The sequence below is a fragment of the Geotrypetes seraphini genome, chromosome 8, assembly GCF_902459505.1.
Source record: "Geotrypetes seraphini chromosome 8, aGeoSer1.1, whole genome shotgun sequence".
Classification (NCBI taxonomy): Eukaryota; Metazoa; Chordata; class Amphibia; order Gymnophiona; family Dermophiidae; genus Geotrypetes; species Geotrypetes seraphini.
The window spans coordinates 169,848,528-169,865,555 of NC_047091.1; the positions used below are offsets into that span (position 1 = coordinate 169,848,528).

Consider the following 17,028-nt stretch of genomic DNA (forward strand, 5'->3'; position numbering starts at 1 on the left):
GAAGTCTCATTTTCAATGTTTTCTCAGCATATAGTACGAGTTTGGCAAAACGCAGTAACATCCTCGGTGGCAGCAGATAAAGATCAAAATGGCCCAGGCAGTCTGCCAGTAGCTATTAGTCCGCTTTGGGAAGATACACAGCAGTGGTGTGCGGTGAGGGCTTTCAGGGGATTCAATGAAACCTCCGGCTCTAGAGTCCTGCATTTAAAAAAAAAAAAAATTTTTTTTGTTTATTATTTCCTTGATGCTGTTTGATTGGTTGAGTAGGAAGCCTGCTCAACCAGCCGAACTGCATCAAACAAAACGTGTACAAAAAAGAAAAGCAGGGCGCTTGGGTTGGGGATTCTCCGAACCCCCTGAAGGTTCTGCTAGCACTGATCTGAATTTGATTGGCTGAGCAGCATCTGCCTGTTGCCTGCTCAGCCAATCAAATTCAGAGCTAGTGCACTCAGGGCCTTCAGGGGGTGGGTTGAATTCCCTGAAGGCCCTGACCATGTGCCCAACCCTTGCCACATGCACCCCCTTCCCTTCCCCTCGTACCTCTAGGGGCTCAAGGGTCTCTCGTACGAAGAGAGACTGAACAAATTGCAGCTCTACACTCTCGAGGAACGTAGGGAGAGCTTAGACATGATCGAAACATTTAAGTACCTCACGGGACGTGTCGAAGTGGAAGATGATATTTTCTTTCTCAAGGGACCCTCGGCCACAAGAGGGCACCCGCTCAAACTCAGGGGCAGAAAATTTCATGGCGACACCAGAAAGTATTTCTTCACAGAGAGAGTGGTTGATCATTGGAACAAGCTTCCAGTGCAGGTGATCGAGGCAGACAGCGTGCCAGACTTTAAGAATAAATGGGATACCCATGTGGGATCCCTACGAGGGTCAAGATCAGGAAATTGGGTCATTAGGGCATAGACAGGGGGTGGGTAAGCAGAGTGGGCAGACTTGATGGGCTGTAGCCCTTTTCTGCCGTCATCTTCTATGTTTCTAGCTGTTCACCGCCGTGAGCGACAACTTCAACGTGTTCCTCACAACTGCGTCGGCTCTCCCGCTGATGTCACTTCCTGGCACAGGAAGTGATGTCAGAGGGAGAGCCACCGGGGTCGTGAGGAGCATGGAGTTGTTACTTGTGGCGGTGAACAACCAGAGGTACGAGGGAAGGGAAGTGGGGCTGGGCGTGGCACGGGAATTGGGGAAGGAGCAGGGGCGGAGACAAGGGCAGGGGAGGGGTGCTTCCACCCTGGGCACCTCTCACCCTTGCTACGCCACTGGGTTTCTCTTTACTCCTTCACCTACCTATATTAGGCAACAAAGAACATCTATCCTATAAGGAAAGTAGGCACCTATTTTCTTATAGAACAGGGGTAGGCAACTCCGGTCCTCAAGGGCCGGAATCCAGTCGGGTTTTCAGGATTTTCCCAATGAATATGTATTGAAAGCAGTGCATGCAAATAGATCTCATGCATATTCATTGGGGAAATCCTGAAAACCCGACTGGATTCCGGCCCTCGAGGACCGGAGTTGCCCACCCCTGTTATAGAATACTAGCTTAATAGGTTAGATATAGGCATATAATTTAGGCCTGAACACTTGTACCAGCCAGGAGATGGCGCAAGTGCTCCTGAGTCATGCCAGAGATATGCGCATAACTTATAGGATTTTCTAAAATATTGCATGAGCCCCGCCCATGCTCCATCCACATTCCTCCTATCTGCATCCTTTAAAATGTGTAATATGTAAGATAGGCATGTATTTACATATTACACAGGTGACATTTTTGCACTTAAGCAAGGATGTTCATACATTATTTTAATCAAGGTTACCGCTCACTTTATAGAATTACTCCTCCCCCAAATGTGAGCATAAAAATGAAAGAAAACCTTTTTTTTGGGGGGGGAGGGGGTCCACTATCTTGATATTTCTGATATTTACAACAAAATAGTAAATTGTGCAAGAAAAAGAGCCTGATTTAATGGATTTCATGGCGGACACATGTAGGTGGGAGGAAACCATTATCATGAGGTTCATTGTCAGTTATAAAAGCACTCGCTACCTTCCGTGCTTTTCACTTTCCGCGTCCTTGGACGTTGTGCTCTCTTCCCCAAGTGCTTATTCCATTACTCGAGAACAATGGCCACTGAGGAACTGGTCCCAGTGAACACTATCATTCCTCGCTGTTGGTTATAATTGAAACGAGTCTCTTGTTTTCATAGCCAAGGTCACTGCATGCATTCTACCAAACAATTTTACCTCTCTTTCTAATTCAGCAATGGGTTTTTTTTTTTTTTTTTTTTCTCTCCTCCCTGCAGGCCACAGAGGAACTGCTACAGTTGCTTGATCTCGATAAGAAAAGAATTGTGGTCGGACACAGCCAGGTACTGTATTTTTGCGCTATATTTTCCCTTGTTCTGTTCTATTTTACTTTTCCCCTCTGATGGATTCAGGAATGGAGTGCAACAGGAGTTCCCATTAAGCGTCCCTTATATTTTATTAACCACAAGTAATGATGGCTAACCTGGGGCTTGCTTCTGACAGCTAATGTCCCGGTAGGAGAAACGGGGTTCCAGTGGAATGCTGAGGGCCTTAATCCCACAAAAACATTAGGAAGATACAACTAGCATTGTTCACAGAAACACAATACAGCAAAGTACTGCTTAGGAGACTGGATGTGTCTGTGCACATCCTGTATCTAAGCTTTATCTGACACATCTGAAAGAGAAATTAGGGCAATGGTGTCTGAGGCATTAGTGCAGGGGTAGGGAACTCCGGTCCTCGAGAGCCGTATCCCAGTTGGGTTTTCAGGATTTCCCCAATGAATATGTATGAGATCTATTTGCATGCACTGCTTTCAATGCATATTCATTGGGGAAATCCTGAAAACCCAACTGGAATATGGCTCTCGAGGACCGGTGTTCTCTACCCCTGCATTAGTGACATGTTAAATAAGACTAAGAATGTCATAATGTCCCTGTGTTGCTCCATGGTGCAACCTCATTTGGAGTATTGTGTCCAGTTCTGGTCTCAAGTTTCAAGTTTATTATAAGCGATGAACAAATCAATAAAATTACAAAATTGGGGGGGGGACAAACAAAACTAACAAAAAACTGAACCTAACAAAACATAGTGAAGACTAACTTTACAAACATAATAAAACGTGAGGAAAGGATAGGGAAAGAAATACAATTTGGGTAATAGAAGAAAAGACACATGGTTGAAAACAATAGGAAGGGAAAGAATCTCAAAGAAGTTATGAAAATAAAATGAAGCTCTTAGACAGTCCTTTTAGTCATTAAATGCGTCTTTAAAAAGAAAGCTTTTAAGTTTGCTCTTAAATTTATCCAAATTTTTTTCCTCTCTTAAGTAAATAGGGAGGGAATTCCATGTTTGAGGAACTGTAACGGAAAAGATGAAGTGCCGTCGTGTATTAATAATTTTAAGTGAGGGGATGACTAATAAGTGTTGGTTATTGGACCTCAGTAATCTGAATGAGGTATAAGGAATCAATGATTTGTAATTTGAAAGCCGGAGCTTTGTATATCAGAGATATGAAGGTAAGCAAACTTACAAGAAAGATACAGCGGCGCTAGAAAAGGTTCAAAGAAGAGCGACCAAGATGATAAAGGGGATGGAACTCCTCTCATATGAGGAAAGATGAAAAAGGTTAGGGCTCTTCAGCTTGGAAAAGAGACGGCTGAGGGGGGAGATAGGATTGAAGTCTACAAAATCCTGGGTGGAGTAGAACGGGTACAAGTGAATCGATTTTTCGCTCCGTCAATAATTACAAAGACTAAGGGACACTCGATGAAGTTACACGGAAATACTTTTTAAAACTAATAGGAGGAATTTTTTTTTTTTTTCACTCAAAGAATAGTTAAGCTCTGGAACGCATTGCCAGAGATTGTGGTAAGAGCAGATAGCGTAGCTGGTTTTAAGAAAGGTTTGGACAAGTTCCTGGAGGAAAAGTCCATAGTCTATTATTGAGAAAGACATGGGGGAAGCCAGTGCTTGCCCTGGATCGGTAGCATGGAATGTTGCTACTCCTTGGGTTTTGGCCAAGTATTAGGGACCTGGATTGGCCACTGTGAGAACAGGCTACTGGGCTTGATGGACCATTGGTCTGACCCAGTAAGGCTATTCTTATGTTCTTATCTTGAGTTAGGCACATCATTAATTTTATTATTTATGTATTTCGCTTTTTATCCCGTCAACATAACACCATATACAGTTAACAGGTTACAATTTGCCCTAGTTACTGTACAAGTTTTTATCCTAACTCAACACATACTAGGGATCTAATACCAGTATCCATAATATACAGTTTACAGGTTGAATTGGTCATCGATACAATGCAAAATTTTCAATACAAGTTTTTATCCTATTGTGACACTTTTCGAGGGTCTTGCGTCAATATACATTTATTTGTCATCTAGCAGTCATGGGCAGGGGACTTAGGTGAACAGGTCTGTTTTTATTGCTTTCCTAAAGTTGAGGAGTTCTTCAAGGGATCTAATCTGCGGGGCAGTCAATTCCAGAGACGTGGGAATGTTGTTTGGCGGTTTGCAGTTGAAGGACACGGCCAGGGGGTGTTTTGAGGCCTATTCCATCCTGGGACCAAAGGGACCTGTTCGCCACATGCAATGCACTGAGCACCAACTCCGTAACAGAATCTATACGCCAAGTTGCTGGTATAAACTTACTAGAGTAGATTCAGACGGATGCGACTACATTTAGGTTTGACCATAGACAGCGGAACACTACTTGGTTGGGGGTTGGGGGGGTCCAGGAGTTCTGCCCTAGCCCCGTGGAATCCTACAGTGTGGACTCTCCCCACCTACCTCCACCTGGCGCTGTACTTTTAAATCCTCCGGCAGCCACTGCACAGCGTCAGCGAGCAGTCCTGCCTCCTAAAGTAGAACGAAGTGCTCCGGGGCAGGCTTACTCGCTGACACTGCGCGGCAGCTGCCGGAAAATTTAAAAATTAGAACACCGAGAAGCAGGTGGGAAGGCGGGCACCAATCGAGAGATCACCAATCTTTGTAGAGGCCCCCTGTGGCCTCCCCCGTTCCGACGCCTATACATGTAAGTTGGAAACACGCCTATAACCCTCCCATGCTCTCCCCACATGCACCCCCCTGGATGTTAAGGGGTCCTTTTACTAACCTGTGGTTACCACTAATGTGTGCGTACTGCAGCAAAATACGCATCCCGCAGTAATTTTAATATTGGCACACAATAGAGGTGGGTCTGGGGGCAGAGAGCGGGCATCTTTTGTGCCAATTGAAATAATCGATTAGAGGCTGATTCTATAAAGAGCGCTTGAAGTTAATTGGCAAAATACCCTTAATAGCTTTGTTTAAAAAAATTTTAATTGGGCGATTCAGTTCTAGAAAAGACAGGCCCTTATCGCAATGCGCTTAGCGGCGCCTAATGCCTGAGTGGGTGTTTCTATGGGTGGAGCACGAGTTAGGCACCGCTAAGCGCGATCCTCCAAAAACGCAGGCGCCTGAAATGTAGACCTTTAAAACCTTCGCCTACATTTCGGGCGTCAGAGTTTTGACACAGGCATTGGCACCTAAGTGTGATTGATATGAGGCTAGCGCCATTTTTTAGGACAATTTAGGCACCGTTTATACAACCAACCCTTAGTGCAGTGGTTCCCAAAGCCTGTCCTGGGGGACCCCCAGCCAGTCGGGTTTTCAAGATATCCCTAATGAATATGCATGAGAGAGATTTGCATACCTGCCTTAGTGTGTGGTTCACATATGAGCTCTTACTGCTTACAAAATAAGGGGCCGTAAGAGCTTATGTGCTGATGGTGAAATTTGCACATGACCATTGATGCTGCAAAAGAAAAATCAGCCATTTTACTCCTTTGGATAAATGGCCTTAGCTCTTGGGAATGACCCGTGTAAGGACATGCAATAGAATAGCCTGCAGTACACCTGCCTGCATAAGTACCAATTAAGGCACCATTTATGAGCTCAAGATGTGTGTAACCGCCACATGCCCAGTTGTCGAATTGCGCAGATTGGCCCAGATTCACTAAGCTAACCGATCGTGTGCCGATCGGTTTGTGACCCCCCCTTTGCGACCAGATTTCCCTCCTACACTATTCACTAACCTCTCCTGCGATCCGATTCAAATCCGTGCATGCAAATGAGGAAAAACGCATGCAAATTGGACAGCAACGCGATTCATCAACCAAAAATTTAAAACCGACTGGGCTGGCTGATCAGCCCAAGAAGCGACTGCTGGAGACCTGAATGCCGCACTACTCTGCCCCGATCTGTCTCCTGCCTGCTCGCCCTCAATTCCGCCCTGCTCTGCCCTGCACTGCGAGCCTGTGGTTTTAACCTGCGAGTTTAAAGCAGGTTAAAACCATGGGCTCGCTGGGCTACAAAAGTAAACTAAATTTTTTTTTTAAAGTCATGGCCAGCCCGTGGTTTTAAACGCCCTCCCCCCCCTCCCCCCGTGCTGATGCCCCACAAATGACTCTTGCCCTGCCCGCCTCCCTCCCTGTAGCTAAGCTAGCCCAGCCAGCTGTCCGGCCCAACTCGTTGAAAGCAGGAGGGGTGATCAGTCCCTCCTGCTCCAGGCCTCCTCCGATGCTGGCCAGGAGAGTCCGGGCGCAGGCAAGAGAGATCGGGGCTGAGCCCTAACAGCAGTGACAGGAGGCTGCTTCTCCTATCACTACTGTAAGGGTGTGTGCATGAGCGGGGATCGCTCTGGCCGTGGGTAGGGGGTGTGTTAACGATCATCCCCATTTGCATGCAGGCCTTTCTGAATTTGTCGGCCGGCATGCAGTCGGAAACGGATTGTGCACGGTTTGGAGGTTTAGTGAATTTGGGCCATTGTTCTTCCCAAGTATTTAAACAAATCTTCAATTCGGCTGTCCAAATGCAAACCTTGAACGATGCACGCCCTTTTAGAATTTCTGAGGGGGTGCTGAAAAGTTCTCAACCCAACCAAAAAAGGGAACGACATGGTCATAGTGGTGTAACCATTTTCATGAACAGTAACTAGTCGTTCCAAAATGTTGGCATCAGCTCGCTGAAAATGCTGCAAAATCAACTTGGAAGGACCAACTCAATGTTGTTTCTCGTCAGCATTCAAACATTTGGGCACCCACTTGGCTGACAGTTTCTACAAACCCAGCTGCTCGTGGGTTATAAACCCACATGCTCCCTGGATACCTGTAGTGTCTCAGCAATTGTTTTAGTCGATATTCGTTGATGTGCCAAAATCAGGTCATGGACATGGTCAACTGACACTGCTTGAAGATTCCCAGACCTTTCTGTATCTTCGATCTCGAAATCTCCATCCTGAAAGTTTGCACATCACTTCTTCGCTGTGGAATGCGATGGACATTTGCCACTCAGCGTTTGCGTTATACATTCATGGATTTCCGTTGGAGTTTTCTTTTGCAGGAATTGGAACGTCATGACGGCTCGGAGTTCCATGCTTGAAAATTCCACATTTTTTCATTTGACATGGTTCAACCAATGATCTGAAACAATGTCAAAACATAGCATTACAATTCTGCAAACTGGCACTTTGCAAAATAAACATTCTTTTCAGCTACGGTAGCAAAATAATGCTCATAATGTAGGAAGTTGATTGGGCTGAGAACTTTTCAGAACCCCCTCGTCTACTTGTCTTCATAATCCACACTGATTAGGGTGGGACTATAGCCTTCTCTGAATAGCCTAATAACATGCTCTGCTGAAGTGATGATATATACAGGAAACATTATTGGTGAAATTTAGTACCAAACGTTGTATGTCTTCGCATCAGTGAACTCAACATCCATTTATGAGCTTTGGTTGTATTCCTCGCACTAAAAAGCTATATAGAATATAAGAACATAAGAAATGCCTTCACCGAATCAGACCTTAGGTCCTTCTAGTCCGGCGACCCGCACACGCGGAGGCTAAGCTAGGTCCTGATGAAGACCCTGTTTTCCCGTACCCCTCAATGTGATTCGCAAGAAGGTGTGCATCCAACTTGCCCCTTGAATCCCAGAATGGTGGTCTCCGTCACAACCTCCCCCGGGAGAGCATTCCAAGCGTCCACCACTCGTTGTGTGAAACAGAACTTCCCGACATTTGTCCTGGGCCTGTTGCCCCTCAATTTCAGTCCATGACCTCTTGTCCGAGTCACATTTGACAACGTGAATAACGGCGGTTCTTGCTCTATTTTGTCGAATCCTTTTATTATTTTAAAAGTCTCTATCATATCCCCTCGCAGTCTTCTCTTCCCCAGGGTGAACAAGCCCAGTTTTCCGAGGCGTTCTTTGTAGCTCAAATTCTCCATACCCTTTACTAGCTTTTACTGTTAAAACTCTATAGTGCTCTCATTTGCCTTGTAATGGACAATTTGTCACTGTAAATGTAGTTAATGAAGGGGCAGGCTGCCTTATGCTAGGCTGAGTACTTCAATCATGCACCCTCCTTCAGTTCTGTTGATGTATATTTTTAACTCAGTCGATGGCGAGGATGGACTGGATAACTGAGTATTAGCATTAACCACATACTGTGAAGGAGGGAGAAGGAAGAAAAGAAGGGTTAGATTTGCTTCATTAAAACAAGGCTCTTTTCGCTTGGAAAGGACTGAACAGGTAACAGAATATTACGTGAAGCTATACTGGTTGAAATTAGAAGACCGTATATGCTAGAGACTGCTTGGGATGGTTTATTTGTGTATACGTGGTCTGGCTCCTGCAAGTGTGGTGGGTATTATTTAGGCTTATAATAACTTTATTCTTGTATACCGCCATACCCAGGGAGTTCTAGGCGGTTCACAGCAATTTATAAACATATCAGAGATTACAAATAGTGCACGAACAATAATGAACAATTGACATAGAATGATGTCGTTGAGGTTAGCTGGAGAAGGGAAGTAAAGGTTGAGGGTAGTGGGAAGGGATGTTACAGTAAGAAGGAGAAAGAGGGGATTTCAGTGCATTGTAGAGGGGGGGGGAGTAGTGGGGGACAGGGTATCAGGGGTTGTATCCGTGGAAAAGGTGAGTTTTGAGTAGCTTTCTGAAGTCGAGGTAGGTGGGGGCCTCGAGCACCATTTGGGCTAGCCATGGGTTCAGTTTAGCCGCTTGAAAAGCGAAGGTTTTGTCGAAGAACCTTTTGAGGTGACATAGTTTTAGTGAGGGGAAGGCGAACAGATGAATTCTGCGGGAGTTCTTAGTGTTGCAATTCAGGTAGAAGTGTGGGTTGAGGTAGGTTGGGGATAAACCGAGTACTGTTTTGCAGCAGAAGCAAGCAAACTTGAATATGACTCTGGATTCGAACGGTAGCCAATGAAGTTTGAGATAGAAAGGGGTGATGTGTTCCCATTTATTTAGGCCAAATATAAGGCGGACAGCGGTGTTTTGAATTAGTTTTATGTCCCGCTATCTAAGTTATGTTCTGTCCAGTATATTGACTTGTTTGTGTCACACCCGTAAGGGAACTGAGACTGAATACCTCACATGCAGGCGTGTTTTCCTGCAGGGGCCCCCAGGAATGGAATCGGCTACCTTTGTACATTAGAAAGCAATAAAACTTTGATGCTTTTAAGAAGTTACTGAAGAGACATGGATTCTGTAACATGAAATATGGGCATTAAAGGGGACCGGGTAAGCGGCGCAGCTCGGGCCGGGGACGAAGGCAGGGGACGCTGAGCTCCAGAAAACAGCCAAAACAAAGCGGGCGGGAATCCGGAGCAAGAGACAGTCCCTGCTTGAAAGAGATACGCCTTCCGCTGATTTGAAAGGACCCTTATTCATTTTAGATTAATAACATAAGAACATAAGAAGAGCCTTACTGGGTCAGACCAATGGTCCATCAAGCCCAGTAGCCCGTTCTTAAAGTAGCCAATCCGGGTCACTAGTACATGGCCAAAACCCAAGGTGTAGCGATATTCCATGCTGGCGATAATAGGGCAAGCAGTAGCTTCCCCATGTCTTTCTCAGTAACAAACTATGGACTTTTCCTCCAGGAACTTGTCCAAACCTTTCTTAAAACCAGCTACGCTATCCGCCCTTACCACATCCTCTGGCAACGCGTTCCAGAGCTTAACTATTCTGTGAGTGAAAATTTTTTTTTCCTCCAATCGAGTGTCCCCCTAGTCTTTGTAATTTTTGACGGAGCGAAAAATCGATCCACTCAGGATTTTGTAGACTTCAATCACTTGGGTTCTATTTATCTCAGCATAGGTGTGGGCTTCCCTTAACGGGTCCGGCGCGGCAGCCGAGTTAGTCCGTTCTTGAAGATATTTATTTTTACAAATGTTCCAAACGAAGCGGGCGGGGCTGGAGCAATAGAGGAGGAAGAGGGGGGGGGGGGAGTGCCGATTACAGTTCTCTTCCGACATTCGCGGGTTTTTTTGACATTTGCGGTCACTCCGCCAACGTTACCCCCCCCCCCCCCCACGAATTTCGGAGGCGTACTGTACTTCCGTGGAGCCACCTGTGGGTGATCCCTAGAGACCTGCAGCCCTTCACAGCAGCGGACGTCGCATTCGGTGAAAGAGTACCGTGCGCGATTGCTGGGACATGAGGGGAAAGAGAGCGCGAGGCCCTTCCGAGGGAACTGTAGCTCCATTTTCACAGCGTGCTTTCCATTCATTTAATACCCCCGCATGCTTAATCAATTGAATGCCGGCACCAGTCACCACTTATCACAGAGAAACTTGTTCTGTCATCACTATGAACATTGATTTTTACAACAGCTTCTAAAAACTCATTGGTTTTGGGACGTTAACGCAGTCATTAATGAAGCAATCAAACTGCTAATGAGGCAATCGTGTCACGGCTATAATGATGCTAATTTTCATTGTATTGTGGCTGAGCACCTCTGTGGCATTCCGTAGCCAGCTAGTATTGGAAAAATAATCACTTGAAAGGCATGCTAATAGACACATTAATATTTCCTATTTGAATAGAGGCTGCCATGTTATTAAAATGTAAGTACTGGTTTTATGATACTTTTCAATTTGGTATAAAATTGTTTTGTTTTGAACGCTTGCACTACGTCAACAGAATGCAAAGGAACAGTATTCAAAATCACTTATGCCGACTGCAAGAGTGGCTTGGGCCGAAGCCTGCCTGCTAAGGAACCCATAAATTCTGGCGACATAAACCAATGTTGCATGCCGAGGGCCATTTCTATGACAGCATCTGCCGGCCAAGATGCAGTTGTAGAACACAAGCATAAGTCCGCTTTGATGCGCCCAACCATGGCCCGCCCATATTCTGTCCACCTTTTTAAATCAATTGTATTGCTTGACGTTCGAGGAGAGAATATATGTTAAAGTGGTCACATTGATATATAAAATGTTATATGGTATGGGACCTTAACTGTATCTGAGACATCCTGTTTGGCTGCCTTGTCTGTTTAGATTGTAAGCTCATTGGAGCAGGGACTGTCTTCGTGACTCTGTACAACGCTACGTATGTCTCGTAGCAGTTTAGAAATAATGAATAGTAACAGTTATTACTTTGAAGCTCAGTTATTCAATAAGTTAATATATCCGTCTGATAAGATAATCTTATGAATATGATAAGAATATCTTATGAATGATCTTCCTACTGAATTAGTTTAGTGGTCAAAATAGGCCACCAAAATAGGAAGCCTATCTTCGAACACTAAGCACTTGGGCCCAGATTCTATAAATGACTAAAGTTCGTTGCCTGGAAGGGCATGCCTAGCCGACCTAAGCACATAACTTAGGGCTCCTTTCATAAAGTTGCGGTAGTGGCTGGTGCTGCAGTAATTGATCTGACGCGCGTAGGGATTTAATGGGCGTCGGAGTGTTTGCCGCATGGCAGCATTACTACGGCTTTCTAAAAGGAGGTATTAATTGGCTTAATCAGCCATAAGAACATAATAATAGCCTTAATGGGTCAGACCAATAGTCCATCAAGACCAATAGTCCATCAAGCCCAATAGCCCATTCTCATAGTGGCCAATCCAGGTCACTAGTACCTGGCCAAAACCAAAGGAGTAGCAACATTCCACCATCTCAAAAAACAGCAAGATTCCGGAACCCCAATGAGAGCAACATTCCAAAGCTGAGACTGTGATGTCATAATACCTCAAAGCCAACTTCATCAGCGATGTTGCAATGGCTTAATTGCTCACGTAAGAACATAAGAATAGCCATACTGGGTCAGACCAATAGTCCATCAAGCCCGGTAGCCCATTCTCATGGTGGCCAATCCATGTCACTAGTACCTGGCCAAACCCCAAAGAGTAATAACATTTCATGCTATTGATCTAGGGCAAGCAGTGGCTTCCCCCATGTCTTTCTCAATAATAGACTATGGACTTTTCCTCTAGGAAATTATCCAAACCTTTCTTAAAAGTGCCATTAAAAACAATTTTAAATGATTTAAAAAAATTAATTTGCTGATAGGCACCTACCACTTTGAGGTAGGTGTCCACACCAAGGTGCCTACCACCAAGTAGGTGTGGATAAGGGCGGATTTGGCGCAAATAGGGGCTGGTAGGCACACTCCTTTAGGCCAAGAAAACCCAGGCCTAAATGGCAGTGTGCCTAAAGATTCAACGTCTACTGGTGTCAAAGATTGCTTAGGTGCCGCTGATTGCAATTCTTAAAACATCGACCAGCGGATGACTGAAAATCGCACTCGACAGTGCCTAGAAGTTAGGCACCGTTTATAGAATCAGGGCCTTAGCGGATTAGTGCCGAATATCAGCTTAACCGGCCAAGTTGTCAGAGCCAAAAATGAAATGAGATATTCAATGTCGGTCGCCAAAAACAGCCCGGCATTGAATAGCCAAGGTCAGCATTGGCTGTAGTTACTTAAGTAGGCTGCCTCTAATAGTCTGAATATCAGCACCAATGAAATTTATGTGCAGATGTTATAGAATAAGAATAGGCCAAATGTGTGTCGAAATCCAAACCGATGTCAATTATTTCCAATTATTGACTGTTGACACCTTGTTAACTCATTAATTTGTATGGGCATCTGGTCTGTGTGCCCATATTTACACACTCAGCTTTGTGTGACCTATATACAGTAGAATCCTGGGGATAGTGTGTACTCAACCGTGAATGATATTCATTTTAATCGACTGAACATAAGAACATAAGAATTGCCACTGCTGGGTCAGACCAGTGGTCCATCGTGCCCAGCAGTCCGCTCACGTGGCGGCCCTCTGGTCAAAGACCAGCGCCCTAACTGAGACTGGCCCTACCTGCGTGCGTTCTGGTCCAGCAGGAACTTGTCTAACTTTGTCTTGAATCCCTGGAGGGTATTTTCCCCTACGACAGACTCTGGAAGAGCATTCCAGCTCTCCACCACTCTCTGGGTGAAGAAGAACTTCCTTATGTTCGTACGGAATCTATCCCCTTTCAATTTTAGAGAGTGCCCTCTCGTTCTCCCTACCTTGGAGAGGGTGAACAACCTGTCCTTATCTACTAAGTCTATTCCCTTCAGTACCTTGAATGTTTCAATCATGTCCCCTCTCAATCTCCTCAGTTCGAGGGAGAAGAGGCCCAGTTTCTCTAATCTTTCGCTGCCCCGCCTTATTTACCATAGGTCAGGAACTGCAGTAAAATGATCACTTATCCATGAATAGGGCAAATAACAGATTATAGACCCAATATTCATACTGTGGGAGACAGCCTGACTATCTCCTGCAGTTGTTGCTGAACCCAGAAATTCAATGCCGGGTGGTATCCATTGACCGGCATTGACTATCGGCTGGTATGAGTTCATTCTCACCCTATTTGCATATTTCGAATGAATGCGTGTTCTAGTTTTTGGTAAATGTGTGATACTTAATTTAACACAAGTCTACTCAAGTGCCCAGTTATTAATGATTAAATTGCTAGTTAGTGTGTCCGCTAAGGGTTAGTGGTTTTTAGTGGCTAGATCCAATTGTCAATGAAAACCAACAAGACCACCAATTTAAGTGAAATATTTTAAAAGAATGAAAACTTGCCAAACCGACTGTCTTCCAAAATGTGTTTTTTTTGTGACAGGTGTGTTACAACTTTTTCAGACTCTTCTGATATTTCGCCCCCAGGTTTTCATGAAATATGGCGTGCTGCCCAGACTGGAAAGGCAGCGAGAAAAGCTCATATCCCAGAATATAATTCTCTTTCAGGCATCCAGCAAGGGGTTTCTTTGCCGTCAGAAATTCAAAAAATTAAAAGTAAGTGATCGTTTGTTGTAAGATATAGTAATTTGTTGACATCCTCATACTTGGGGCTATCAGGTATCCAGATTTATCCGGACATGTCCTCTTTTTAGAGGACAAGCGTCCGAACGGCTTTTCAAAACCCAGCACTTTGGGTTTTGAAAAGCAGATCGAATCGGGAGGGGCATGCGTGGATGCCCTCCCAACTGAGATGAGCATGTTGAGGGGGTGGGGCTAGGGGTGAGGCTTGGGCATGGCATGGGCGTAATGGGGTAGGGATGGGTGGAACTGGACGTGCCTTGGGGACGTGTCTATGGGTCTGGATTTGACATACTTAAAATCTGGTAACCCTACTTGTACTGGTCAATATTCAAAGCAATTTAAGTATCGAGGAGAGGTGCAAGGCTGCTTAAATTACCTGTGCTCTTAACCAGTAAGTGTCCCTGAATATCAACGCTGACCTCTAAACTGAAAGCCAGCTATTTTTGTGGATGTTCCAGGGGTGGAGTCAGCACTTAACCGCCTAAGTTAAGTGACCAAATTGGACTGCATAAAACACAGTCCTCTCTTTATTTGGTGTCATTTAGGCATCATTAACTGCATTAGAGATAGCTGTCTGTACAAATCTGGATATTCAGTTCCGGTGCCCAGACATGGACCTGGGATAACGCTGATAACCATAAGTTTTAGGGGGGCACTCAGGCACTGATTCTTGAAATGGTGCCTTGTGTAGGGTTCAACCTCATATGTAATGTAATGTAATGTAATGTAATTTATTTCTTATATACCGCTACATCCGTTAGGTTCTAAGCGGTTTGAAGAAAATATACATTAAGATTATAAATGAGAAGTAAGAAGGTACTTAAAAAATTCCCTTACTGTCCCGAAGGCTATATATACTATATATATATATACTAATACCACTTATAAAGAAGGGTGCATCCAAAACTACCTTAATTCATAGTGTCTAGTAGACAGTATACTCAGGAAAAGGCCTCAGAATCGGAGCCTACGCACAGTCCTTATCACAGACTGAAACATCAGCGTAGTTTAGTTTGCTCCTTAGCTCCAGTCATTGGCCGGAAAAACCTGAGAATAGATTTTAATATTTTTATAATAAGTGTTTTAAATATTATAAATACTTTTTCATAAATAATTTTAAATCTTTTAAATGACTCAATCTTCTAACGATAGATGCATCTCTTCCTTAGTTTGAATATCACTTTGGGTGATATTCCTTGCCTTGTGTAGGGTTACCAGACGTCGGAATTCCCCCGGACATGTCCGGGGGTCCGACGGCTTTTCAAAACCCGTTGTTAAAGAACAAAGATCCCTTAGATTTGCTTCATGTCCTTCATTTGACCTTTCAGATTCAGCAAATTGCGGTTCGATGCATCCAGAAGAACATCATGAAGTTCCAGGCGATTAAGGATTGGTCATGGTGGCAACTCATGTGTTGTATTCGCCCATCTCTCAGCATTAACATAGATGAACAAATGTTACGGCTAAAGGAGGTACTGAATGCATTAGAATAAAATTCTTGGGCTTCTAATAATTTTCTAAAGTGTAATAGATTAACAACAAAATGTATTTGGTTTGGCGATTACAAAAAAGTGCCTGTTAAAGAATTAATATGAGCTATAGCAAGGTCCTTTGGATTGAAAATAGCTGAAGGATTCTTGGCATTATTGATGATTGTAAGCCTGAGTTTAATCATCAGTTAAAGGCTTTGTCAAGAAAATTTTCTTTTTATAGTTGATTAAAATTTGATTAAACGCTAAACATAGAATTCAAAGCATTGTGCATTAAAATAAAAAGGGGGAATTAATATTAAAACAAACATGACTTAGCACAGATCTACTAACATAACATAGGGTAGGATAAAAAAAACAAGAGGAAAGGGGGGGAGAACTCCTTGATTAAAGAAAAGAGAAAAAAAAGGAAATGACATCAAGGAAGGGAAGGGGGTAAGTTAAAAATGATGACATATCCAAAGGGTATATTACTCATAAGCATCTTTAAAAAGAAAACATTTTGAATTGCCCTTAAATTGATCCAAATTTTGTTCTGCTCCAACGTGTAACGGAAGGGAATTCCAAATAGTAGGAGCTGTGACAGAAAAAAATAAAAGCGCGGCGGGTCCCAAAAATTTTTAATGAAGGGACCTAGAGGGCTCCTTTTACTAAGGTGCGCTAGCGTTTCTAGCGCACGCACGAAATTACCGCGTGCTATTCCGGGCGGTACACTTCTAGAATAACGCCAGCTCAATGCTGGCGTTAAGGTCCAGCGCGCTCTAGTCCGCGCGTTAAGGCCCTAACGCACCTTAGTAAAAGGAGCCCAGAGAGTATGTTGCGAAGCAGATCTTAGATTTCTTGAAGGCTTATATGGGATCAGGAATCTATGAAGAAATGCCGGCTCGTTGGACTTTAGGGATTTGAAAGTAAGGAGAGCGATTTTGTACGTAATTCGATGGGGGATGGGTAGCCAATGCGCCTTCTTAAGCAAGGGAGAAACGTGATCGTATTTTTTTTTTGAATTCGTGATCGTTTTGACAGCTGTGTTCTGGATTCCATTGGCTTCCTATGGAAGCTCGGGTGCGGTTTAAGCTGGATTGTTTTTGCTACAAAGTACTGTATGAATCAGCTTCTCCTTACTGGATCAATAGATTTGCCTTAGCTTCATATAAACACAGCAGAAAAACTCATCCTTAGTTTAATTTTCCTTCTGTCCAAGGCTGTAGAAGTAAAAAAAAAATGTCTTGATCATACACTGGCGTACCAAGCAGCCTCTCACGACAAAGAATTTCGAGTGTTATTGCTCACGGCTTATTCTTATACATATTTTAGAACATAGCGAAGACTTATCT

General features: G+C 44.1%; 1 protein-coding gene across 2 annotated transcripts in view; it reads left to right on the forward strand.

The window, feature by feature from the left end:
• The window catches only part of MYO18B (myosin XVIIIB), a 565,740-nt gene that overhangs the window by 292,187 nt on the left and 256,525 nt on the right, over positions 1-17,028 (forward strand). For both annotated transcript variants that reach the window (XM_033955841.1, XM_033955842.1), the window contains 3 exons: positions 2,310-2,375; positions 14,049-14,177; positions 15,533-15,676. In XM_033955841.1, the coding sequence (XP_033811732.1) occupies positions 2,310-2,375; positions 14,049-14,177; positions 15,533-15,676 (339 nt within the window). The remainder of the gene's footprint in view (positions 1-2,309; positions 2,376-14,048; positions 14,178-15,532; positions 15,677-17,028) is intronic.